The sequence below is a fragment of the Oncorhynchus gorbuscha genome, linkage group LG25, assembly GCF_021184085.1.
Source record: "Oncorhynchus gorbuscha isolate QuinsamMale2020 ecotype Even-year linkage group LG25, OgorEven_v1.0, whole genome shotgun sequence".
Lineage (NCBI taxonomy): Eukaryota > Metazoa > Chordata > Actinopteri > Salmoniformes > Salmonidae > Oncorhynchus > Oncorhynchus gorbuscha.
This window is the reverse complement of record NC_060197.1, coordinates 49406274-49433385: the sequence shown is the minus strand read 5'-3', so window position 1 is coordinate 49433385 and position 27112 is coordinate 49406274. Positions and strand designations below refer to the sequence as shown.

The 27112-nt window shown below is 47.5% G+C and overlaps 1 protein-coding gene across 1 annotated transcript; it reads left to right on the top strand.

Moving 5' to 3' along the window:
- The first annotated feature begins 6826 nt into the window (after window positions 1-6826).
- pfn1 (profilin 1) lies at window positions 6827-18379 on the top strand. The gene is made up of 4 exons (XM_046329218.1): window positions 6827-6981; window positions 8128-8303; window positions 15833-16028; window positions 18062-18379. The coding sequence occupies exons 2-4, from the start codon at window positions 8166-8168 to the stop codon at window positions 18157-18159; spliced, it is 432 nt and encodes a 143-aa protein (XP_046185174.1). The 5' UTR covers window positions 6827-6981; window positions 8128-8165; the 3' UTR covers window positions 18160-18379.
- Window positions 18380-27112: the final 8733 nt, after the last annotated feature.

Genomic DNA, 27112 nt, shown 5'->3' with positions numbered 1-27112 from the left:
GTATATAGCCTCTCTACTGTATACAGCCTCTCTACAGCATACAGCCTCTCTACTGTATACAGCCTCTCTACTGTATATAGCCTCTCTACTGTATATAGTCTCTCTACTGTATATAGCCTCTACTGTATATAACCTCTCTACTGTATAGAGCCTCTCTACTGTATATAGCCTCTCTACTGTATATAGTCTCTCTACTGTATATAGCCTCTACTGTATATAACCTCTCTACTGTATAGAGCCTCTCTACTGTATATAGCCTCTCTACTGTATATAGCCTCTCTACTGTATATAGCCTCGCTACTGTATATAGCCTCTCTACTGTATACAGCCTCTCTACTGTATATAGCCTCTCTACTGTATATAACCTCTCTACTGTATATAGCCTCTCTACTGTATATAGTCACTCTACTGTATATAGCCTCTCTACTGTATATAGCCTCTCTACTGTATATAGCCTCTCTACTGTATATAGCCTCTCTACTGTATATAGCCTCTCTACTGTATATAGCCTCTCTACTGTATGTAGCCTCTCTACTGTATATAGCCTCTCTACTGTATATAGCCTCTACTGTATATAGCCTCTCTACTGTATATAGCCTCTCTACTGTATATAGCCTCTCTACTGTATATAGTCACTCTACTGTATATAGCCTCTCTACTGTATATAGCCTCTCTACTGTATATAGCCTCTCTACTGTATATAGCCTCTCTACTGTATATAGCCTCTACTGTATATAGCCTCTACTGTATATAGCCTCTCTACTGTATATAGCCTCTACTGTATATAGCCTCTCTACTGTATATAGCCTCTCTACTGTATAAAGCCTCTCTACTGTATATAGCCTCTACTGTATATAGCCTCTACTGTATATAGCCTCTACTGTATATAGCCTCTCTACTGTATATAGCCTCTACTGTATATAGCCTCTCTACTGTATATAGCCTCGCTACAGTTATTTTTCACTGTCTTTTTACTGTTGTTCACCTAATACCTTTTGTGCACTATTGGTTGGAGCCTGTAAGGAAGCATTTAACTGTTTATTCGGCGCCCGTGACAAGTACACTTTGATTTGATTTCTCAACTAAACCTATTTTTACCTGTTTTTGATGCTTCTGTTTTTCTAATGAGCTTAACTTCACCCTCTCGTGGTTTTCCTTTGACCTACTACAGTAGTGGGCTATACTTCAAACAACATGCAGGCAGCTATTCTGTCTTCTCAGGAAACTAATAGAGGCTAATAGACATGTCACACAGTCTGCCTGCAGACCAAACATCCCATGTCCAGAAGCTACTAGTCAATCTATACATTTTATAAATTCCATCTTCTTTTAAATTTTCCTCTCACTTGATCTCGCTTGCTCTCTTTCTCTCTTATTCTCTCCTTCTCTCTCTCTTCCTGTTTTGCCAAATAAGGAGACAGACTAGCACCAATCAGACACTGACAGCTATGGTTCGACGAGGTTAAGAACTCTTCTAGTTAAAGGTTGTGTGTGTGTGTGTGTGTGTGTGTGTGTGTGTGTGTGTGTGTGTGTGTGTGTGTGTGTGTGTGTGTGTGTGTGTGTGTGTGTGTGTGTGTGTGTGTGTGTGTGTGTGTGTGTGTGTGTGTGTGTGTGTGTGTGTGTGTGTGTGTGTGTGATGTTTGTGACCACTTCCTCTCATCTCTCGTCTTCATTCTCTCAAAATGAGTCAGGAAGCCGGAGTATCGTTAGCTACAGGAAGTCTGTGTGTGTTTACTGATCAACTTCTCATTTCCCATAGTTCAGCCCTTTCACTGGCAAGTCTATATGTAATCTTCAGGTGAATGCTTACACAGAAGTGTATGTGTGTGTCTACATGCTCCATCACTGCCTCCCAGAATGTGTGTGTGTGTGTTAGAAAAGGAGAGAGACAAGAAGGGGACAGAAGGAGAGAGAGAAGAGGAGAGATGGAGAGAGAGAAGAAGAAGGGGAGAGAGAGAGAGAGAGAAGAAAAAGGGGAGAGATGGAGAGAGAGAATAAGAAGGGGAGAGAGAGGAGAACGGGAGAGATGGAGAGAGAAGAGAACGGGAGAGAGAGAGAAGAAGAAGGGGAGAGATTGAGAGAGAAGAAGAAGGGGAGAGATGGAGAGAAGAAGGGGAGAGATAGAAAAAGAAGGGGAGAGATGGAGAGAGAAGAAGGGGAGAGAGAGAGAAGAAGAAGGGGAGAGATGGAGAGAGAAGAAGAAGGGGAGAGATGGAGAGAGAAGAAGGGGAGAGAGAGAAGAAGGGGAGAGAGAGAGAAGAAGAAGGGGAGAGGTAGAGAGAAGAAGGGGAGAGAGAGAGAAGAAGAAGGGGAGAGAGAGAGAAGAAGGGGAGAGAGAGAGAAGAAGAAGGGGAGAGATGGAGAGAGAAGAAGGGGATAGAGAGAGAAGAAGAAGGGGAGAGAGAGAGAAGAAGAAGGGGAGAGATGGAGAGAGAAGAAGGGGAGAGAGAGAGAAGAAGGGGAGAGAGAGAGAAGAAGAAGGGGAGAGGTAGAGAGAAGAAGAAGGGGAGAGATGGAGAGAGAAGAAGGGGAGAGAGAGAGAAGAAGAAGGGGAGAGATGGAGAGAGAAGAAGGGGAGAGAGAGAGAAGAAGAAGGGGAGAGATGGAGAGAGAAGAGGGAGAGAGAGAGAGAGAGATGGAGAAGAAGAAGGGAGAGATGGAGAGAGAAGAAGAAGGGGAGAGAGAGAGAAGAAGAAGGGGAGAGATGGAGAGAGAAGAAGGGGAGAGATGGAGAGAGAAGAAGGGGAGAGATGGAGAGAGAAGAAGGGGAGAGATGGAGAGAGAAGAAGAAGGGGAGAGATGGAGAGAGAAGAAGGGGAGAGATGGAGAGAGAAGAAGGGGAGAGATGGAGAGAGAAGAAGGGGAGAGATGGAGAGAGAAGAAGGGGAGAGATGGAGAGAGTCCAGAGAGTGTGTGTCTGTACATGTTGTGTACAAGGTCTGCCTGAAGGGTTGGATTCTGTAGCTGTGTGTGTAATTGCACTTGCAGTAACACGCCCCTGATACTGTGTGCAATGCTACTCTCTCCCCTGATTAGAAGACAGGTTAGGATACTAGTATCAAATCAAATCAAATGTATTTATCAAGCCCTTCGTACATCAGCTGATATTTTTTATTTATTTATTTATTTATTTCACCTTTATTTAACCAGGTAGGCAAGTTGAGAACAAGTTCTCATTTACAATTGCGACCTGGCCAAGATAAAGCAAAGCAGTTCGACAGATACAACAACACAGAGTTACACATGGAGTAAAACAAACATACAGTCAATAATACAGTATAAACAAGTCTATATACAATGTGAGCAAATGAGGTGAGAAGGGAGGTAAAGGCAAAAAAGGCCATGGTGGCAAAGTAAATACAATATAGCAAGTAAAACACTGGAATGGTAGTTTTGCAATGGAAGAATGTGCAAAGTAGACATAAAAATAATGGGGTGCAAAGGAGCAAAATAAATAGATAAATAAAATACAGTTGGGAAAGAGGTAGTTGTTTGGGCTAAATTATAGGTGGGCTATGTACAGGTGCAGTAATCTGTAAGATGCTCTGACAGTTGGTGCTTAAAGCTAGTGAGGGAGATAAGTGTTTCCAGTTTCAGAGATTTTTGCAGTTCGTTCCAGTCACTGGCAGCAGAGAACTGGAAGGAGAGGCGGCCAAAGAAAGAATTGGTTTTGGGGGTGACCAGAGAGATATACCTGCTGGAGCGTGTGCTACAGGTGGGAGATGCTATGGTGACCAGCGAGCTGAGATAAGGGGGACTTTACCTAGCAGGGTCTTGTAGATGACATGGAGCCAGTGGGTTTGGCGACGAGTATGAAGCGAGGGCCAGCCAACGAGAGCGTACAGGTCGCAATGGTGGGTAGTATATGGGGCTTTGGTGACAAAACGGATTGCACTGTGATAGACTGCATCCAATTTGTTGAGTAGGGTATTGGAGGCTATTTTGTAAATGACATTGCCAAAGTCGAGGATTGGTAGGATGGTCAGTTTTACAAGGGTATGTTTGGCAGCATGAGTGAAGGATGCTTTGTTGCGAAATAGGAAGCCAATTCTAGATTTAACTTTGGATTGGAGATGTTTGATATGGGTCTGGAAGGAGAGTTTACAGTCTAACCAGACACCTAAGTATTTGTAGTTGTCCACGTATTCTAAGTCAGAGCCGTCCAGAGTAGTGATGTTGGATAGGCGGGTAGGTGCAGGTAGCGATCGGTTGAAGAGCATGGATTTAGTTTTACTTGTATTTAAGAGCAATTGGAGGCCACGGAAGGAGAGTTGTATGGCATTGAAGCTTGCCTGGAGGGTTGTTAACACAGTGTCCAAAGAAGGGCCGGAAGTATACAGAATGGTGTCGTCTGCGTAGAGGTGGATCAGGGACTCACCAGCAGCAAGAGCGACCTCATTGATGTATACAGAGAAGAGAGTCGGTCCAAGAATTGAACCCTGTGGCACCCCCATAGAGACTGTCAGAGGTCCGGACAGCAGACCCTCCGATTTGACACACTGAATATTGCAAAGTGCTGTACAGAAACCCAGCCTTAAACCCCAAACAGCAAGCAATACAGGTGTAGAAGCACGGTGGCTCGGAAAAACTCCCTAGAAAGGCCAAAACCTAGGAAGAAACCTAGAGAGGAACCAGGCTATGTGGGGTGGCCAGTCCTCTTCTGGCTGTGCCGGGTGGAGATTATAACAGAACATGGCCAAGATGTTCAAATGTTCATAAATGACCAGCATGGTCGAATAATAATAATCACAGTAGTTGTCGAGGGTGCAACAGGTCAGCAACTCAGGAGTAAATGTCAGTTGGCTTTTCATAGCCGATCATTAGGAGTATCTCTACCGCTCCTGCTGTCTCCAGAGAGATGAAAACAGCAGGTCTGGGACAGGTAGCACATCCGGTGAACAGGTCAGGGTTCCATAGCCGCAGGCAGAACAGTTGAAACTGGAGCAGCAGCACGACCAGGTGGACTGGGGACAGCAAGGAGTCATCAGGCCAGGTAGTCCTGAGGCATGGTTCCAGGGCTCAGGTCCTCCGAGAGAGAGAGAGAAAGAAAGAATTAGAGAGGGCATACTTAAATTCACACAGGACACCAGATAAGACAGGAGAAGTACTCCAGATATAACAAACTGACCCTAACCCCCCGACACATAAACTACTGCAGCATAAATACTGGAGGGGTCAGGAAACACTGTGGCCCCGTCCAAATACACCCCCTGATAGGATACATCAGTCCTTCTCTCCCCTGATTGGAAGACAGGTTAGGATACATCAGTCCTTCTCTCCCCTGATTGGAAGACAGGTTAGGATACATCATTCCTTCTCTCCCCTGATTGGAAGACAGGTTAGGATACATCAGTCCTTCTCTCCCCTGATTGGAAGACAGGTTAGGATACATCAGTCCTTCTCTCCCCTGATTGGAAGACAGGTTAGGATACATCAGTCCTTCTCTCCCCTGATTGGAAGACAGGTTAGGATACATCAGTCCTTCTCTCCCCTGATTGGAAGACAGGTTAGGATACTTCTATAAACTGTATGCCTTTCAGCCAAAGTGCCTTACAGTAGTGGGTGAATCCATTTTGTTATGGATGTTCCTGGGAATCAAACCCACTGTCCTGGCAGTGCAAGAGCCATGCTCTACCAGCTGAGCCACCACTTTCTGACTCTTGTGATTCTCCCAAAGCGTGTCTCTTTCTGCTCGTCAGTTCTAGTCCTCCTTCTCTCTGTCAGCTCATCTCTTCTTTCTCCCCTCCATCTTGTGTTCTCAAGTACTCCTCCCTACCCTTTCTCCCCCTCTCTTCTATAAGGTTACAGGATGTGGTTCTTGCATGTGTGTCTGTCTGTCTGTTTGTGTCTGTCTGTCTGTCTGTCTGTCTGTCTGTCTGTCTGTCTGTCTGTCTGTCTGTCTGTCTGTCTGTCTGTCTGTCTGTCTGTCTGTCTGTCTGTCTGTCTGTCTGTCTGTCTGTCTGTCTGTCTGTCTGTCTGTCTGTGAGTGTCTGTATGTGAGTGTGTCTGTGAGTGTCTGTGAGTGTGTCTGTGAGTGTGTGTGTGAGTGTGTCTGTGAGTGTGTCTGTGAGTGTGTGTGCTTTACCCGCGATACACACACACCTTCAAACAATAACACCTGGATTCAGGAAACTGACCAAGAGGCCTGCAGTCTGACCAGACAGTTCTGAGCCATCACTCACTCACTCACTCACTCACTCACTCACTCACTCAATCACTCAATCACGGAAGCACGCGCGCGCGCACACACACAGTGAGTTCTGCTGGGACAGGTCTGAGAATCCCAGAGGTGTGTGAAGGACTGTGTGGAATGCTGTGCATATGCAGAAAGAGAACTGTCAACTTAACCATGACCATTCTAAAATAAATATTGGACACGTTTTAGTGGGAATAAAATATAAATTACCTACAATTTAACAACAAATAATTTAACGGAAATTTGTAGGAAAAGTGTATACTAGTTTGTAATTGGTGTTGTCATAAATATTAACACTTCTAATGCTTTTAGATCGCCAAAACCAAGAGAGCAGAACTTCCTCAAGAGAATGCCAGGACGTTGTTTGCAGCAGCATGATACTATGTAAATCCCCGTGTGCTTCTGAGAGTCCGCTGACCCGTTCATCAGGACACAACGGTGTGAAACGTTTAATGAAAGGGTAATGGTGCTGTACTGAACGACCAGTTGTTCTGAACGACCAGTTGAAAATCGTTGTAATTAAGGTGACCCGGGGGGGACTGGTATAGAGTGCTGCTGTACGAATTTTGCTGCAGCCTACGAGACTGTTGAAGAAATATTTTTTTTTGTGGGGGGGAGGGGCCTTCAGTACTCTACACAACAGAATGAAACGTTGAGTGAACTGAACGCAGCCCGGATTTTCTCTGCCTGAATGAGGAAGTCCGGAGGAGTGGGCGCGACACCGTATATAATCGCGCGCCTGCTCTTCCTCCTGCTTCACTCCCCGGTCCCTGCGAGCCGCTCAGGTAAGAACTTTATTCTACACATTGGCCTACACGTCTTTATGACTATTTGTTCTCTGTGCTGATTTGTGTTACATTCTACGTTTTAATCCCACTGTTAAGATTTTATGCAGTAGGAATGTTGAGAATGTTTGTTCCTCTTCTCCCTCTCCTCCCTCCACCCCAACTCTCTTCTCCCTCTCCTTCACCCCAACTCTCTTCTCCCTCTCCTCCACCCCACCTCTCCCTCTCCTCCACCCCACCTCTCCCTCTCCTCCACCCCACCTCTCCCTCTCCTCCACCCCACCTCTCCCTCTCCTCCACCCCACCTCTCCCTCTCCTCCACCCCACCTCTCCCTCTCCTCCACCCCACCTCTCCCTCTCCTCCACCCCACCTCTCCCTCTCTCCTCCACTCCACCTCTCCCTCTCCTCCACCCCACCTCTCCCTCTCCTCCACCCCACCTCTCCCTCTCCTCCACCCCACCTCTCCCTCTCCTCCACCCCACCTCTCCCTCTCCTCCACCCCACCTCTCCCTCTCCTCCACCCCACCTCTCCCTCTCCTCCACCCCACCTCTCCCTCTCCTCCACCCCACCTCTCCCTCTCCTCCACCCCACCTCTCCCTCTCCTCCACCCCACCTCTCCCTCTCCTCCACCCCACCTCTCCCTCTCCTCCACCCCACCTCTCCCTCTCCTCCACCCCACCTCTCCCCTCCTCCACCCCACCTCTCCCCCTCCTCCACCCCACCTCTCCCTCTCCTCCACCCCACCGCTCCCTCTCCCTCCCTCTCCTCCACCCCACCTCCCTCTTCCACCCCACCTCTCTCCCTCTCCTCCCACCCCACCTCTCCCTCTCCTCCACCCCACCGCTCCCTCTCCCCACCCCACCTCTCTTCTCCGTCCACCCCACCCCACCTCTCCGTCTCCCTCTCGCCCACCCCACCTCTCTTCTCCGTCTCCCTCTCGTCCATCCCACCCCTCTTCTCCGTCTCCCTCTCGTCCATCCCACCCCTCTTCTCCGTCTCCCTCTCGTCCATCCCACCCCTCTTCTCCGTCTCCCTCTCGTCCATCCCACCCCTCTTCTCCGTCTCCCTCTCGTCCATCCCACCCCTCTTCTCCGTCTCCCTCTCGTCCATCCCACCCCTCTTCTCCGTCTCCGTCTCCCCCTAGTCTATAGGTATTTATAGTCAAATCAGTGCTGTAGAACCATGGCGTGGGATGGCTATATAACCAACCTGATGTCGGGAACACCTCCCTTTGTGCAAGAGGCAGCGATCTGTGGTTCTGAAGTGGGGAAGGAGTCGGTCTGGGCCTCAACACCTGGAGGTCAACTGGCTAATGTGACGGTAAGTAGGCTAGCTAACGTGTGTGTGTGTGTGTGTGTGTGTGTGTACCTAGTCATAGGTGTCTAATTGTGGCGGCTGTTGACGTGACGGTTGGCTTAATGGTTTACTAGTTTGGGGGTTTGATGTTTCCTGGCAGCTCTGACATCAGGGGTGTGTTTTTCTGTAGTTGACCAACCAGGGAGTAGCCAACTGACAGGGAGGGGTGGAGAGAGGGAATTGCATTGCTTTGACAATGTTAACATGTGTTTCCCATGCCAATAGAGCCCTCAAATTCAATTGGAGGGGGCAATTTTGACACGGTCACATCAACAAGCAGTTGGTTCTGGTTCTTTATAAACAGTATAGAATATTTTGTCAAGTTATTACTCTCTGTGACCTTGTATTGTGAGGACTCTCCTGACTTCTGGAAAAAGTGTTCAAATGAGACTGTGGCATTACTTAACTATTCATACTGCAGAATGGTGTCTGTGCTAGTTCCGTGTTTTCAGTTAGATTCAGTCAGCTCCTTATTTGGTCATGTTGCACACAGCAACTTGAGCCACACACACCGCAACATATAGGAAGTGAAGAGAGCCTCTTCTGAGCCACTTCCCCCATCGAGAACGTCTGCCACACACACCTACAGCCAGTCACATGAGGAGCATGAAGATGTGTGTGTGTGTGTGTGTGTCACAGACATTTTCAGGGTTAGGAAAGCTCAGGGTGGTGGGTGTGGTGTTTGTAAACAAACCTGCAGTCTTTCTCCAGAATGCTCTAACTCTGTCTCACACACACACACACACACACACGCACACGCACGCACACAAATGATTGAGCAAACAGTAGGCATGCAGATTACCCAAGAGGCGAGAGGGATACATTTTGGTAGAAGAGAATCATCGTCAATGTCCAGAGTTTCTTTGACAGTTTCTCTGAAACAGGCAAGTCTCTCCCCCTTCCCCCTCTTTCTCGCTCTCTCTTTCTTCTCTCTCCCTCCTCTCTTATCTCTTCCCCCTCTCTCTCGCTCTCTCTCGTGGTTACATTTTCAGGAAGTCAGTTGAACTCTGAAGACAACATCGTGTGTTTTGAGGACAAGTCAGTACTTGTGCAGAGTTCTCCTCTCTTTCCCCTGTCAGGACTTGCATAGTCTTTCTCTCTCTCCATTTTGTTTTTCTTTCTTTCTCTCTCGCTCTCTTTCCACCTCTTCTCTCAATCTCTCTGTTGCGTGTGCGTGTGTCTGTGAGTGTACATGCTTGCACGCGTGTGTGTTTGTGACCACTTCCTCTCAGTGCTGAAGTGATCTCTAGGCTGTTGGTAGTAACATAGTGGTGAAATACTGTCTCTTAGTGGTGAAGTGCAGTACCACTGGAGATAGATGGACTATAGCTAACTCAGGGGCATTGTGGTTAAAGACTGGTAGGTTGGGGGTTTCATCCCCAGTTCAATTATCCACACTGACAATACCAAACACGTTTCGCAGGCATTTTGCTGATATCGTTCATTATGATAAGTAGCTTGTAGTAGAGAAATGTGAAGTTTGAAATTAAAGTTAGCCCTTTATGGCTGTTAATGGGACAATTGATGGCTACACCCGTCCAACTAGTAGTACTAGTTTAAAGGAGGATAACCAACTGCTTCACATGAATGTTTTATACTTCTCCTTCCTTATCGCATCAAACTGTTAGACTAGTGTCCTGTCCAGGGGGTGTCCTGTACATCAAGCTGTCTCTCTACAGAAACAGGAGATAGACTAGTGTCCTGTCCAGGGGGTGTCCTGTACATCAAGCTGTCTCTCTACAGAAACAGGAGATAGACTAGTGTCCTGTCCAGGGGGTGTCCTGTACATCAAGCTGTCTCTCTACAGAAACAGGAGATAGACTAGTGTCCTGTCCAGGGGGTGTCCTGTACATCAAGCTGTCTCTCTACAGAAACAGGAGATAGACTAGTGTCCTGTCCAGGGGGTGTCCTGGGGTGTCCTGTACATCAAGCTGTCTCTCTACAGAAACAGGAGATAGACTAGTGTCCTGTCCAGGGGGTGTCCTGTACATCAAGCTGTTAGACTAGTGTCCTGTCCAGGGGGTGCCCTGTACATCAAGCTGTCTCACTACAGAAACAGGAGATAGACTAGTGTCCTGTCCAGGGGGTGTCCTGTACATCAAGCTGTCTCTCTACAGAAACAGGAGATAGACTAGTGTCCTGTCCAGGGGGTGTCCTGTACATAATATAAGAAACAGGAGATGCCATTTAGTCAGGGGCTGTCCTTATCATCAAGCTGTCTTACAGTCATGTGTGTCCTACATTCTGTACATCATGGGTGGTCCTGTCCAGGGGGTTGAACCCACTTCTCACTGTAACAGGAGATAGACTAGCGCCAGGGGGTGCTCTCAAGCTGTCTCAAGAAACTGGAGCTAGACAGGACCATGTCCTGTACTGTCTCTCTACAGAAACCGGAGATGGACTAGTGTCCTGTCCAGGGGGTGTCCTGTACATCAAGCTGTCTCTACAGAAACAGGAGATAGACTGCTGCCTTATGGGCAGTTCTGGCTGGGACAAGGCTTACTTAGCTATAGCAAAACCTTTACACATATTTAGTTTGTGTGTGTTTGTGTATCGGGTCTAAGCTGGAGGTTGAGGATGGGGCATGACTGGACTGGAAGTGTTGGAATTCCTTAGCTGGAAATCTGGGACATTTTGGGGGGAGGGGAGAGAGGGAGAGTTAGAGAGAAAGGTGAGGGGGGTAGAGGGAGAAGAAGAAGAGATTGATGGGAGTGAAAAGTTTGAATCCTTCTAAAAAAAATTATCAGGAACTTGTTTGAGCATGTACTTTATATTTTCCTGTCTCCCCTCTCTGAGGGTGTGTATAATTTGAGCATGTACTTTATATTTTCCTGTCTCCCATCTCTGAGTGTGTATAATTTGAGCATGTACTTTATATTTTCCTGTCTCCCATCTCTGAGTGTGTATAATTTGAGCATGTACTTTATATTTTCCTGTCTCCCATCTCTGAGGGTGTGTATAATTAAAAAATGTTCATATATACTGTATCATAAGAAATACTGCAGTCATCCACGAGATATTTTTCTCGTTACATAGATTATGTAAATACGGCTAGTTAATGTACTTTAGGGTGTCGAATGACACCATATTTCCTATTTAGTCATTTTGACCTGTAGGTGACGGGGTCCGTGAGGCTGTAGGTGACGGGGTCCGTGAGGCTGTAGGTGACGGGGTCCGTGAGGCTGTAGGTGACGGGGTCCGTGAGGCTGTAGGTGACGGGGTCCGTGAGGCTGTAGGTGACGGGGTCCGTTGAGGCTGTAGGTGACGGGGTCCGTTGAGGCTGTAGGTGACGGGGTCCGTTGAGGCTGTAGGTGACGGGGTCCGTTGAGGCTGTAGGTGACGGGGTCCGTTGAGGCTGTAGGTGACGGGGTCCGTTGAGGCTGTAGGTGACGGGGTCCGTTGAGGCTGTAGGTGACGGGGTCCGTTGAGGCTGTAGGTGACGGGGTCCGTTGAGGCTGTAGGTGACGGGGTCCGTTGAGGCTGTAGGTGACGGGGTCCGTTGAGGCTGTAGGTGACGGGGTCCGTTGAGGCTGTAGGTGACGGGGTCCGTTGAGGCTGTAGGTGACGGGGTCCGTTGAGGCTGTAGGTGACGGGGTCCGTTGAGGCTGTAGGTGACGGGGTCCGTTGAGGCTGTAGGTGACGGGGTCCGTTGAGGCTGTAGGTGACGGGGTCCGTTGAGGCTGTAGGTGACGGGGTCCGTTGAGGCTGTAGGTGACGGGGTCCGTTGAGGCTGTAGGTGACGGGGTCCGTTGAGGCTGTAGGTGACTGGGTCCTGTTGAGGGTCCGTTGAGGCTGTAGGTGACGGGGTCCGTTGAGGCTGTAGGTGACGGGGGTCCGTTGAGGCTGTAGGTGACGGGGGTCCGTTGAGGCTGTAGGTGACGGGGGTCCGTTGAGGCTGTAGGTGACGGGGGGTCCGTTGAGGCTGTTTGCACACCAGTGAGTTGAGTTAACTTTGTAGTGCGTCTAGCTCAGGGCTGCCCAACCCTGTTCCTGGAGAATTTAGTACATCTGATTGTACTTATTAGCTGACCCTGACCTTTATTAGCTGACCCTGACCTTTATTAGCTGACCTTTATTAGCTGGCCCTGACCTTTATTAGCTGACCCTGACCTTTATTAGCTGACCCTGACCTTTATTAGCTGACCCTGACCTTTATTAGCTGACCTTTATTAGCTGACCTTTATTAGCTGACCTTTATTAGCTGGCCCTGACCTTTATTAGCTGGCCCTGACCTTTATTAGCTGGCCCTGACCTTTATTAGCTGGCCCTGACCTTTATTAGCTGACCTTTATTAGCTGACCTTTATTAGCTGGCCCTGACCTTTATTAGCTGACCCTGACCTTTATTAGCTGACCCTGACCTTTATTAGCTGACCCTGACCTTTATTAGCTGACCTTTATTAGCTGACCTTTATTAGCTGACCCTGACCTTTATTAGCTGACCCTGACCTTTATTAGCTGACCCTGACCTTTATTAGCTGACCCTGACCTTTATTAGCTGACCCTGACCTTTATTAGCTGACCCTGACCTTTATTAGCTGACCCTGACCTTTATTAGCTGACCTTTATTAGCTGACCTTTATTAGCTGACCTTTATTAGCTGACCCTGACCTTTATTAGCTGACCCTGACCTTTATTAGCTGACCCTGACCTTTATTAGCTGACCCTGACCTTTATTAGCTGACCTTTATTAGCTGACCTTTATTAGCTGACCTTTATTAGCTGACCTTTATTAGCTGACCCTGACCTTTATTAGCTGACCCTGACCTTTATTAGCTGACCTTTATTAGCTGACCTTTATTAGCTGACCTTTATTAGCTGACCCTGACCTTTATTAGCTGACCCTGACCTTTATTAGCTGACCCTGACCTTTATTAGCTGACCCTGACCTTTATTAGCTGACCTTTATTAGCTGACCCTGACCTTTATTAGCTGACCTTTATTAGCTGACCTTTATTAGCTGACCCTGACCTTTATTAGCTGACCCTTACCTTTATTAGCTGACCTTTATTAGCTGACCTTGACCTTTATTAGCTGACCCTGACCTTTATTAGCTGACCTTTATTAGCTGACCTTTATTAGCTGACCTTGACCTTTATTAGCTGACCCTGACCTTTATTAGCTGACCTTTATTAGCTGACCTTTATTAGCTGACCTTTATTAGCTGACCTTTATTAGCTGACCTTTATTAGCTGACCTTTATTAGCTGACCCTGACCTTTATTAGCTGACCCTGACCTTTATTAGCTGACCTTTATTAGCTGACCTTTATTAGCTGACCTTTATTAGCTGACCTTTATTAGCTGACCTTTATTAGCTGACCTTTATTAGCTGACCCTGACCTTTATTAGCTGACCCTGACCTTTATTAGCTGACCTTTATTAGCTGACCCTGACCTTTATTAGCTGACCTTTATTAGCTGACCTTTATTAGCTGACCTTTATTAGCTGACCTTTATTAGCTGACCCTGACCTTTATTAGCTGACCCTGACCTTTATTAGCTGACCTTTATTAGCTGACCCTGACCTTTATTAGCTGACCCTGACCTTTATTAGCTGACCTTTATTAGCTGACCCTGACCTTTATTAGCTGACCTTTATTAGCTGACCTTTATTAGCTGACCTGACCTTTATTAGCTGACCCTGACCTTTATTAGCTGACCTTTATTAGCTGACCCTGACCTTTATTAGCTGACCCTGACCTTTATTAGCTGACCTTTATTAGCTGACCCTGACCTTTATTAGCTGACCTTTATTAGCTGACCTTTATTAGCTGACCCTGACCTTTATTAGCTGACCCTGACCTTTATTAGCTGACCTTTATTAGCTGACCCTGACCTTTATTAGCTGACCCTGACCTTTATTAGCTGACCTTTATTAGCTGACCCTGACCTTTATTAGCTGACCTTTATTAGCTGACCTTTATTAGCTGACCTTTATTAGCTGACCCTGACCTTTATTAGCTGACCCTGACCTTTATTAGCTGACCTTTATTAGCTGACCTTTATTAGCTGACCTTTACCTTTATTAGCTGACCTTTATTAGCTGACCCTGACCTTTATTAGCTGACCCTGACCTTTATTAGCTGACCTTTATTAGCTGACCTTTATTAGCTGACCCTGACCTTTATTAGCTGACCCTGACCTTTATTAGCTGACCCTGACCTTTATTAGCTGACCCTGACCTTTATTAGCTGACCCTGACCTTTATTAGCTGACCTTTATTAGCTGACCCTGACCTTTATTAGCTGACCCTGACCTTTATTAGCTGACCTTTATTAGCTGACCCTGACCTTTATTAGCTGACCCTGACCTTTATTAGCTGACCCTGACCTTTATTAGCTGACCTTTATTAGCTGACCCTGACCTTGGTTGTGTTCCCCTACTCGGACTTTGCATTCATCAGCCAATGGTTGTGCCATGTCATCGACAGTCAGACACCAGATTGCTGTAACATTATGTGTTTAGCTGATAGATAAAATACCTATCCAGGCGTAAGATCTCGAATGTGTCAGAAACATTAAACAGGGAAACAACCCTTGTCTAGCTGAATCAGATTTGTTAGGTTATGGTTGGACTAACCCTACAGTACAGAAGGGTAGATCTCCAGGGACAGGGTAGATCTCCAGGGACAGGGTAGATCTCCAGGGACAGGGTAGATCTCCAGGGACAGGGTAGATCTCCAGGGACAGGGTAGATCTCATCAGGGACAGGGTAGATCTCAGGGACAGGGTAGATCTCCAGGGACAGGGTAGATCTCCAGGGACAGGGTAGATCTCCAGGGACAGGGTAGATCTCCAGGGACAGGGTAGATCTCCAGGGACAGGGTAGATCTCCAGGGACAGGGTAGATTTGTTAGGGACAGGGTAGATCTCCAGGGACAGGGTAGGGGGAGATCTCCAGGGACAGGGTAGATCTCCAGGGACAGGGTAGATCTCCAGGGACAGGGTAGATCTCCAGGGACAGGGTAGATCTCCAGGGACAGGGTAGATCTCCAGGGACAGGGTAGATCTCCAGGGACAGGGTAGATCTCCAGGGACAGGGTAGATCTCCAGGGACAGGGTAGATCTCCAGGGACAGGGTAGATCTCCAGGGACAGGGTAGATCTCCAGGGACAGGGTAGGGTGGATCACCAGCTGTAGAATAACTCTACTACCACTAGGTGACACTGCAGGGTGTTGACTGCAACAGAGACAGGAGTAGCAGTGGCAATGTGCATTGAATGTGACTGTTAGTGAAATGAGTGAGCTTATGCATAGCTTGATGATGAGTTGATTAGTGAACTCAGCTGTGTAGTGCGAAAGCACAAACAAAAATGTCCCTCTGTCACCCTCTTTCCAACTTTTCTACCATGTGTAATGTGCATACTGAATGTCTGTAGACCATTGAAATGTATGCAGCCAGTCCTCCAGGTTGTGCAGCAGCTCCTACATTATTTGATGAGAACTCTGATGGGTCTGTGTGTTTTTATGACAAAGTATTGATTCCCTCCCCCAGGTTGCAGAGATCAAGGCCATGATGTCATTGGATCGTTCTCCTCTCTTCGCCAGCGGTCTTCATCTCGGTGGGAACAAGTGTACTGTCCTGAGAGATAATCTCCACTCTGACGAGGACAACACTATAGATGTTAAGATGAGGCCCACTGCTACTGATCCCCAATCCTACAGCATCACCATCGCAAAGACTCTAAAGAGTACGAACCACACACACACACACACACACACACACACACACACACACACACACACACACACACACACACACACACACACACACACACACACACACACACACACACACACACACGCCTTCTGTACATCATCCGATGTTGTCCTGTATTGGATTATACAGTTTATTAGGTACACCACCCGGGACAGTTTATTAGGTACACCACCCGGGACAGTTTATTAGGTACACCACCCGGGACAGTTTATTAGGTACACCACCCGGGACAGTTTATTAGGTACACCACCCGGGACAGTTTATTAGGTACACCACCCGGGACATAATATTTGTTCATATTGAAAAAGGTAATATGTTCTAAAGGAGTGTCTCTCTCTTTCTATCCCTCTCTCTCTTTCTATCCCTCTCTCTTTCTATCCCTCTCTCTCTTTCTATCCCTCTCTCTCTTTCTATCCCTCTCTCTCTTTCTATCCCTCTCTCTCTTTCTATCCCTCTCTCTCTTTCTATCCCTCTCTCTCTTTCTATCCCTCTCTCTCTTTCTATCCCTCTCTCTCTTTCTATCCCTTGTCCCTCTCTCTCTTTCTATCCCTCTCTCTCTTTCTATCCCTCTCTCTTTCTATCCCTCTCTCTTTTCTATCCCTCTCTCTCTTTCTATCCCTCTCTCTCTTTTCTATCCCTCTCTCTCTTTCTATCCCTCTCTCTCTTTCTATCCCTCTATCCCTCTCTCTCTATCCCTTCTATCCCTCTCTCTCTTTCTATCCCTCTCTCTCTTTCTATCCCTCTCTCTCTTTCTATCCCTCTCTCTCTTTCTATCCCTCTCTCTCTTTCTATCCCTCTCTCTCTTTCTATCCCTCTCTCTCTTTCTATCCCTCTCTCTCTTTCTATCCCTCTCTCTCTTTCTATCCCTCTCTCTTTTCTATCCCTCTCTCTCTTTCTATCCCTCTCTCTCTTTCTATCCCTCTCTCTTTATCCCTCTCTCTCTTTCTATCCCTCTCTCTCTTTCTATCCCTCTCTCTTTCTATCCCTCTCTCTCTTTCTATCCCTCTCTCTCTTTCTATCCCCCTCTCTCTCTTTCTATCCCCCTCTATCCCCCTCTCTCTCTTTCTATCCCCCTCTCTCTCTTTCTATCCCCCTCTCTCTCTTTCTATCCCCTCTCTCTCTTTCTATCCCCCTCTCTCTTTCTATCCCCCTCTCTCTCTTTCTATCCCCCTCTCTCTTTTTCTATCCCCCTCTCTCTCTTTCTATCCCCCCTCTCTCTCTTTCTATCCCCCTCTCTCTTTTCTATCCCCCTCTCTCTCTTTCTATCCCCCTCTCTTTCTTTCTATCCCCCTATCCCCCCCCTCTCTCTTTCTTTCTATCCCCTCTCTCTTTCTTTCTATCCCCCTCTCTCTTTCTTTCTTTCTATCCCCCTCTCTCTTTCTTTCTTTCTATCCCCTCTCTCTTTCTTTCTTTCTATCCCCCTCTCTCTTTCTTTCTATCCCCCTCTCTTTCTTTCTTTCTATCCCCCTCTCTCTTTCTTTCTATCCATCCCCCTCTCTCTTTCTATCCATCCCCTCTCTCTTTCTTTCTATCCATCCCCCTCTCTTTCTTTCTATCCATCCCCCCCTCTCTCTTTCTTTCTATCCCCCTCTCTCTTTCTTTCTATCCCCCTCTCTCTTTCTTTCTATCCCCCTCTCTCTTTCTTTCTATCCCCCTCTCTCTTTCTTTCTATCCCCCTCTCTCTTTCTTTCTATCCCCCTCTCTCTTTCTTTCTATCCCCCTCTCTCTTTCTTTCTATCCCCCTCTCTCTTTCTTTCTATCCCCCTCTCTCTTTCTTTCTATCCCCCTCTCTCTTTCTTTCTATCCCCCTCTCTCTTTCTTTCTATCCCCCTCTCTCTTTCTTTCTATCCCCCTCTCTTTCTTTCTATCCCCCTCTCTCTTTCTATCCCCTCTCTCTTTCTATCCCCCTCTCTCTTTCTATCCCTCTCTCTCTCTCTCTTTCTATCCCTCTCTCTCTCTCTCTTTCTATCCCTCTCTCTCTCTCTCTTTCTATCCCTCTCTCAGGTCTGATCATTGTTAAAGGGATGAAGGACATTCCTGGAGGAAAGATCAACATAAAGGCCTCCGACATGAAGCAATACCTGAGGACGAAGGGCTACTAACGCTTGACCCCTGACCCTGACACTCCCCTTAGATGCTGGTCTTGGTTCAGTTTAGCATTCCCCCACTAATGGTTAAGGTTAGGGACTGTTAAGGTCTGTGCCTAGTGGAAATGTCATCCCAGCAGCCTCAGTGCCTTGTTGTTTTTGATGATGATATGCAAATGATCAAACATGTGAAATTATCATAGTGGCAAATAAACAGATTTATTCTAAGAAAATATTTATTTTGACTGATGATTTAATTATTTATTGAGGAGAATGTACTTACTGTGATGTGTAGTTAGATGACTAAAATTTTAATGGTAAGTGTGTGTCGGTGTGTAACTACGTACAGTTAACTACGTACAGTTAACTACGTACAGTTAACTACGTACAGTTAACTACGTACAGTTAACTACGTACAGTTAACTACGTACAGTTAACTACGTACAGTTAACTACGTACAGTTACTGAAAGATTAATGGAATCTGTGTGGGTTGCTGGACAGGTAGGATGACTGACAGTGAAGGTGAACAGGTGGTCACGTGTCAGGTGACAGAGGAATGTATGAGACTGAGGCAGGAATTCCTTTAACCATAAAGTGGTATATTTACTGGTAGTCTGTGCTGCATCACAAAGGAAACAAATAACATGTATACAATCAAATTCATAATCAAAGATCAAATCATAGCAGTCATTAACAATTCACATTACACAATATGTTTGAAGCGTGCGCTCCAAGCCGCGCTCCGCGGTGATAACTATAAACAATAACCGAATGGCCCACTCTCCCGATCACCACAGATCATTCAGATGAAAGGTAAGAGTCGGTGGATTCATGGACGCACAGAACTTCTGGATCAGATGGATTTAGGGAAGAGAAAGCAGCGAGATCAGGCGATGGCAATTTCCTCCTTTTATAGAGTTGAGATCTGTAGGACATTTCCACCTGACCTAATTAAAGCGCCCCTGGCCCAGCTGAGTAAATGGCAATTAATTAAAGGAGTATTCCACCAACTCCATGGGCCTTTTCTACAGCCACCCCGGAAATTTGTTAATTTCCACATTCCTCAAAAAGGCTCATTGCTCCCCATCCTCTGTCATCTCAGGGAGAGGAATCAGTCGGGCAACTGGCCGGATATATGTCTGGTTCTTCACCTGGATTTCCACTGATCTAACACGACCATCGGTCCCAGGCATGGTCTTAGTTATACGGCCCACCGGCCAGGAGGCTCGAGGCAGCTGAGGGTCCACCATCATTACTACTTGGCCAGTTTCCAGGCTGGCCATTTCTCTCCGCCATTTCCCTCTGTGCTGTAGACTTGGTAGGTAATCCCGAATGAATCGGGCCCAAAAATGGTCAGCTAAGATTTGGCTGTGTCGCCACCGGCGTCTGCCTACGAGGTTGGTATCAGCATACATGGCTTGAGGAAGTGACGCATCTCGGCATCCCATCAAGAGCATATTCGGTGTAACCGGATCGGGGTCAGCGATGTCTGCAGAGAGATATCCCAAGGGTTTGGAGTTCAGAATCCCTTCCACCTCTATCAGGACGGTCCTCAAGACCGTTTCAGTGACAGTTTGGTCCCCTAGTACGACTCGTAAGGCCGTCTTTACAGATTTGATCTCTCGCTCCCATGTTCCTCCAAAATGAGGAGCGCCTGGAGGGTTAAATTTGAATGAGATTTGTTGGTCCATCAGCTGATCCTGGAGGCTGGGTTCCATGGCTTGGAAGGCTTCCTCCAACCTGGCTTCTCCTGCCTTGAAGTTCGTACCTCTGTCAGCCAGGATCTCGTAGGGTTTCCCCCGTCGGGAGATAAACCGCCGTAGGGCCATGAGGAAGGCTTCCGTATCCAAACTCTCCAGTAGGTCCAGGTGGACACATCTGGTTGTCATACACTTGAATAGAATGCCCCAGCGCTTTTCCACACGACGACCTAACTTGATCATCAAGGGGCCGAAGCAATCTACTCCTGTTGACCAGAAGGGTGGTTTAAGGAGGCGCAAGCGAGCAGGGGGTAAATCTGCTATTTTGGGCACCGTAGCTCTGGCCCGCCATCTCTGACATTCTACGCAGGCGTATTGGTGCTTACGAATGGCTCCTCGTCCTCCAATTATCCAGTACTTCCGCCTCATCTCCCCATAGACCCTCTCTGGCCCTGGGTGGAGAAGCCGCTCATCATAACTCTTGATGAGGAGCCTGGTAAGAGGGTGTCTGGAGTCGAGGATAATTGGGTGGATAGCATCTGGGTCCAAAACCTCCGCTTGGCGCAGCCTCCCTCCGACTCTGATCACTCCAAGGATTGGATCATATTCTGGGGCAAGAGAGAGAAGACGGCTGCCCTTAGCCATTTCCCTACCGGCTTTCAGAGCTTTTAACTCCTCAGGGAAGCTAACTGCTTGTGCTTGCTGGAGGAGTAGTGTCTCTGCTGCGAGGGAGGTAGGTATAGAAGCCACCCCATCTGAGGTCTGGTTTGTGGCTGTGATCAGATCCGGCAGTGTTTGGGATTGTGTTAGGTCAGGGAGAGCCGTTGTTGGTTCCGTAGAAATGCTGTAGCATTGGGCAGACTTCCTTAACTCATGAGCTTCAGTCGGTCGCGGAGGGGCCGCACGCCTGGGGGCTGTCGGCCACTCGTTCTCTGGTTGGGACAAGAATGGTGGTCCCAAGCTCCAGCGATGGGGTTTAGCCAATTCCTTAAGGGTTTTACCTCTAGTAATGTCATCAGCAGGATTGTTTATGCTATCAACATACCTCCAGTCCTGGACTTCTGTTAGGTCTTGGATTTCCGCAATGCGAGTCCCGACAAACACCTTATACCTGCAGGACTCCGACTTGAGCCATGTCAATACAGTGGTCGAATCACTCCAGTAGATGATCCTTTGGATTGGCAAGGTGAGCTCGGCTCGCAAGGTAGAGGCCAACTGGGCTCCTGAAAGGGCAGCACTGAGTTCCAGCCTAGGCATTGACAACTGCTTCTTGGGTGCGACCCTGGACCTGGCCATGACAAAGGAGACATGGGTGTGGCCTGCCTTATCCTCCACTCTAAGATAGGAAACCGCCCCATAAGCTCGCTCCGAAGCGTCACAGAACACATGCAGTTCCAGGCATGATCCCAGTTGGTCAACACAGGATGGTACATAACATCTTGGCAATTGGACATCAGAGAGCTCCGTTAACTCAGTTTCCCAACAGATCCATCGTTCCACTAGGTCAGCTGGGTGGATTGGTTCATCCCAGTCCCTCTTGGTCTGCCACAGGTCCTGGACTAAGACTTTGGCCCGTGTTCTGTATGGCAGGATATACCCAAGGGGATCGTATTGACTGGCCAGGGTCCGATAGATGGTGCGCAGAGTGGGGGTTTCGGTACTCGGGGATGAGCGGTGCTTATACCCCAGGGTATCCGGTAGGCAGCTCCACCTCAGTCCTAGAGTGGGCTCTTCTGGGTTAGCACCAGACTGCGTTAGCCATAGTTCACTGCTACTGGACCTAGCTTGTGGCGGGAGGTGCTGGATAACCTCTGCTCTGTTACTAGCCCACTGTCGGACCTCAAATCCCCCTTTGGACAGGAGATTCCGCACTTTATCAAGGAGTGATTTCGCTTCAGCCGTGGATGGGATGCTTTGTAAGCAGTTATCCACATAGAAGGCATTTTCCACTAAATCCAATACTTCTGGGTCACTGTCTGGATGCTCCCGTGCGTGTCTCTGCAGAGTGTATATGGCACAGCAAGGACTGCAGGTGGTGCCGAATGGGAGTACCTGCCATTCATAGATTGTGGGCTCTGTATCTCGTTCGATATCTCGCCATATGAACCGGAGCAGTGTGGTGTCGGAAGGCAGTAAACGAATCTGATGAAACATGGCTTTGATGTCTCCACTGATGGCTGTAGAGTGCTGCCGGAACCGGAGAAGGACACCGAGCAAGGAAGGACCTAAGGTTGGTCCGGGGAGTAGACAGTCATTCAGGCTTTGACCAGCTGCTTGGAATGAACAGTTGAAGACAAGTCTATACTTCCCACCATGTTGCTGGATAACATGGTGAGGGAGATACCAGGATTCACGGAGTGCGTTTCCCTCTTCATGAGCTGTCACTTCAGTGACGTAGCCTGCCTTCACAAGGTTATGAATCTCTCGGTTATGAACTTCTGCAAGCTCAGGATTCTTCACCAGGCGTCGCTCTGTTCCACGCAGTAGTGGGAGTACAGCCTGTGTCGTGGTTGCCAGAGGAGGATGGTTGGGCACCCGTAGCAGTGGGGTTGCATACCTGCGAACGCCATCCATTTCAGTGGTGGTGGTGCTCTTCTCCAGGAGGTCTAATGCATAGGAGTCATTTTTCGAGCGAGTGACCTCCTGTAGCTTCCGGTTGGAGAAGGTGTCCATCTTCCATAGCATCTCAACATTCCGAAGGAGGTCAGTGGCTGCATCTGGATTGCTTCTGGTGAAGAGGACTTGCTGTGACTGTACAGCTTGGGTGGAGAGAAGTAGATGGGATGGACCTTGCACAGCCCAACCCAAGGATGTATGGACAGCAATGGGTCCTCCTTCTGGTCCAGCTCGTATAGGCTCAGTCGGGGTGACGAGATGTGGGTGGTCTGACCCAATCAGGATAAGTGGTGCTACTCTGGCCAGGTTAGGAAGAGGCAATCCTCGTAGATGAGGATATTGTTTCTGTAGAACACTTACCGGGCAGGAGTGCTCTGCGAGATTCAAGCCATCTGCCGTGAAGGCATTGGTGATGTTATAGGCCACGTCCCTGTTTCCTGAAGGTGAAATGCTAAAGGTTACAGCAGAGCCTTTCATTTGGATAACATCATGTCGCACCGTTCTGAGATTAAGGGTCTCGGGGTCCCTTCCAGGTTAAGCTGACGGGTGGCCGCTGTGAGAATGATTGTTCTTTCTGACCCATCATCTAGAACGGCGAATGTATCAATGCTTCTCCCTTCACTTTGCAGAGTGACCTTGACCACCTTCAACATGACCCTTGGAGACCGGTTCTGCTGGTCGAGATACAGCTCCTTTGCAGCTCCTACCATGAGCATACTCTGCTCCTTCTTTGCTTGGGGAAATAGATCATGCAACACGGTGAGATGGATTTCTTCACAGCGGTTGCAGGGTTTCCTCAATGTGCAGGTCTCCACCTTATGGCTACGGGCACACTTGTAGCATCGCTCGCCTGAAGTGATCCAGGCCTTCAATTGAGTTTGAGTGAGCTTTTTTACTCTGGGGCATGAGCCAAGGAAGTGCCCCTTACTATTGCAATATGGGCAGTAAGGCTGGAATTTGATGTTCTTGCTCTTGAGGGGTCTTCTTCCCGGGTTCCTCCCCGGCCTCACTATTTAAGTACATGGTAGTGGGATTTGGTCTTTTCTGTCCCTGCTGGCGTTCAAACTCCTTCCTTCCCCCTGTGGCTATGGCGGAGATTGTGGCCTGGTGAGCGATGCTCTTCGCCTTTGCCTTCACCTCCAACCATGTGGCCAGGTCTCTGAGAGCATAGGTGCTTCTCGAGCCCTCTTTCAGGATGCCCTTATTCAAACAATGTTCAATGAAACTGTCTCTGAGGTACACTGGAAGTTTGCTAAGAAGCCTGTCCACGTGGGAGCCACATTTTAGCTCGTTCCCGTCTTCTCCTTCAACGGATTGGAGCATAGAGGTCAGGGATTGGACAGCCAGGGAGAATTCTTGGAAGGCAGCATGGTCTCCCATTTTAATTGGAGACGTGTTCAGGATGTTGTTTAGTTCATTCTGGACTAGCTGACGTGGCTCACCATATCTTGCCTTCAGGGCCTGGAGAGCTGTCGTGTATGGTGTTGCGGAATGCATAAAGGATTGGGCCAGCCTGTATGCACTTGGAAACCGCAAATGATCCATTAGTACTTGGTATTTGTAGCGTTCTGACAGATGACTGTGAATACCCAGTAGACTCTCCAATGCCATTTCCAAAAGGACAAATTCACTCTCCTTTCCATTTTCAAAGTATGGCAGTTTGGGTCTGGGAATTCCATAGGCTGAGGCTACTAGAAGTTTCATAATGTTGGCTCCCTCTTCTGGTTGCGTGAAGGATAAACCCGGGACTTCTGATGAGCCCACTGTGGCCTCATTGGGCCGGTCACCTACTGTCCCAGACCCACCATTTGTGGCAGCCGGAATTGGGCGAGAGCCCTCCGACCTGTTGTTTGAGGACTGGCCTGGCCCCGGATGAAAGGAACGATTTGCCTTGGTTGGTAATTGGCGGAAAGGCGAAGGAGTGATGCTTTGTCCAGATGGAGGAATGCTAACTTGTGTCACTGGCATAGAGGGCGTTGGCGGAGGGGCCCGTCCCCCGTGCTCCGTGTTGGCTGTTGACCCCGGAGCCTCCGAGGACTGTGTGCCATGCTGTACCAGAGGGGCAGATTGGGAAAGAAAGGCAGACAGTTCAGGTCCATGTGGAGGGGTGGTCAGGTCAACTCCCTGTTCGTTCCTCTCCAGGAAGGATGAGACCATCCGTGCCTCCTCTAATTCCCTTCTGGCTTGACGGTGCCGTCGCTGCTGTGCCAGGTCCTTGGCAATGAATTCCCTTTCCTGTAGAGCTCTACGGGCCTGCACATCCAATTGGTGACATCGTTCGTCAGCCTGTTGTTCCTCCTCAATCTGACGCTCAATTTCCTCCAAAGCTAATAGTTTCATCCTCTCTTGTAGGACAGCGGTCTGTGAATTGCTGAGGGCTAGTGAATGGCGGCTGCCATGGCCACTTCCAAAGGGGTATCCACTGGTCGAACTCCCACTCCGTCTAGAGTGCTTCAACGATTTCCCATTAGTCAAGGGGTGAGCGGAGCCTGCCTCTGGAAGCTGGTCGACCTGTGAAGTGGGAGTTACCTCTTCCATAGGTTCCTCACGTAGACCACTTTCCTGCTCCAAAGCAGTTTCCGGTCCTTGGCTCAGAGGGGATGGTTGATGTCTGAAACATATAGTTGATCCATCAACTCTTTGAGCTCTGGTGGGCTTGCCCTTTGATGTCGGAACCTCGACCACATAGTCCTTAAGATAACCAGGTGCTTGCCTGGTTCTTCTGGTGCTCCTGGTAGTTGAGGATGAAGCCTTTGTTGCTTTAGGCTTAGCTCCTGGATATTTCCTTTGTTCCAAGACCTTTCCCTCAGCTGCTCTCTCCTCCTCTCTTCTTCCTTCCAGTGGAGACAATTCTTCCCTCTCCGCCTCCATTTCCTTTTCACCTGTCTTTGGTTCAGTCATCATCCGGCTCAAAGGACCATTGAAAGATTAATGGAATCTGTGTGGGTTGCTGGACAGGTAGGATGACTGACAGTGAAGGTGAACAGGTGGTCACGTGTCAGGTGACAGAGGAATGTATGAGACTGAGGCAGGAATTCCTTTAACCATAAAGTGGTATATTTACTGAGTAGTCTGTGCTGCATCACAAAGGAAACAAATAACATGTATACAATCAAATTCATAATCAAAGATCAAATCATAGCAGTCATTATTAACAATTCACATTACAAAATATGTTTGAAGCGTGCGCTCCAAGCCGCGCTCCGCGGTGATAACTTTAAACAATAACCGAATGGCCCACTCTCCCGATCACCACAGATCATTCAGATGAAAGGTAAGAGTCGGTGGACTTACGTGGATTCATGGACGCACAGAACTTCTGGATCAGATGGATTTAGGGAAGAGAAAGCAGCGAGATCAGGCGATGGCAATTTCCTCCTTTTATAGAGTTGAGATCTGTAGGACATTTCCACCTGACCTAATTAAAGCGCCCCTGGCCCAGCTGAGTAAATGGCAATTAATTAAAGGAGTATTCCACCAACTCCATGGGCCTTTTCTACAGTTACATATGTACAGTTAAATACGTACAGTTAACTACGTACAGTTAACTACGTACAGTTACATATGTACCGTTAACTACGTACAGTTAAATACGTACAGTTAACTACGTACAGTTACATATGTACAGTTACATATGTACAGTTAACTACGTACAGTTACATATGTACAGTTAACTACGTACAGTTACATATGTACAGTTAACTACGTACAGTTACATACGTACAGTTAACTATGTACAGTTAACTATGTACAGTTAACTACGTACAGTTACATATGTACAGTTAACCACGTACAGTTAACTACGTACAGTTAACTACGTACAGTTAACTACGTACAGTTACATATGTACAGTTAACTACGTACAGTTACATATGTACAGTTAACTACGTACAGTTAACTACGTACAGTTACATACGTACAGTTACAGACGTACAGTTAACTACGTACAGTTACATATGTACAGTTAACTACGTACAGTTAACTACGTACAGTTACATATTTACAGTTAACTACGTACAGTTACATATGTACAGTTAACTACGTACAGTTACATACGTACAGTTAACTATGTACAGTTAACTATGTACAGTTAACTACGTACAGTTACATATGTACAGTTAACTACGTACAGTTACATACGTACAGTTAACTACGTACAGTTAACTACGTACAGTTACATATGTACAGTTAACTACGTACAGTTACATATGTACAGTTAACTACGTACAGTTACATATGTACAGTTAACTACGTGCAGTTAACTACGTACAGTTACATATGTACAGTTAACTACGTACAGTTAACTACGTACAGTTACATACGTACAGTTAACTACGTACAGTTAACTACGTACAGTTACATATGTACAGTTAACTACGTACAGTTACATATGTACAGTTAACTACGTACACTTAACTACGTACAGTTAACTACGTACAGTTAACTACGTACAGTTACATATGTACAGTTAACTACGTACAGTTAACTACGTACAGTTAACTACGTGCAGTTAACTACGTACAGTTAACTACGTACAGTTACATATGTACAGTTACATATGTACAGTTAACTACGTACAGTTACATATGTACAGTTAACTACGTACAGTTACATATGTACAATTAACTACGTACAGTTACATAGGTACAGT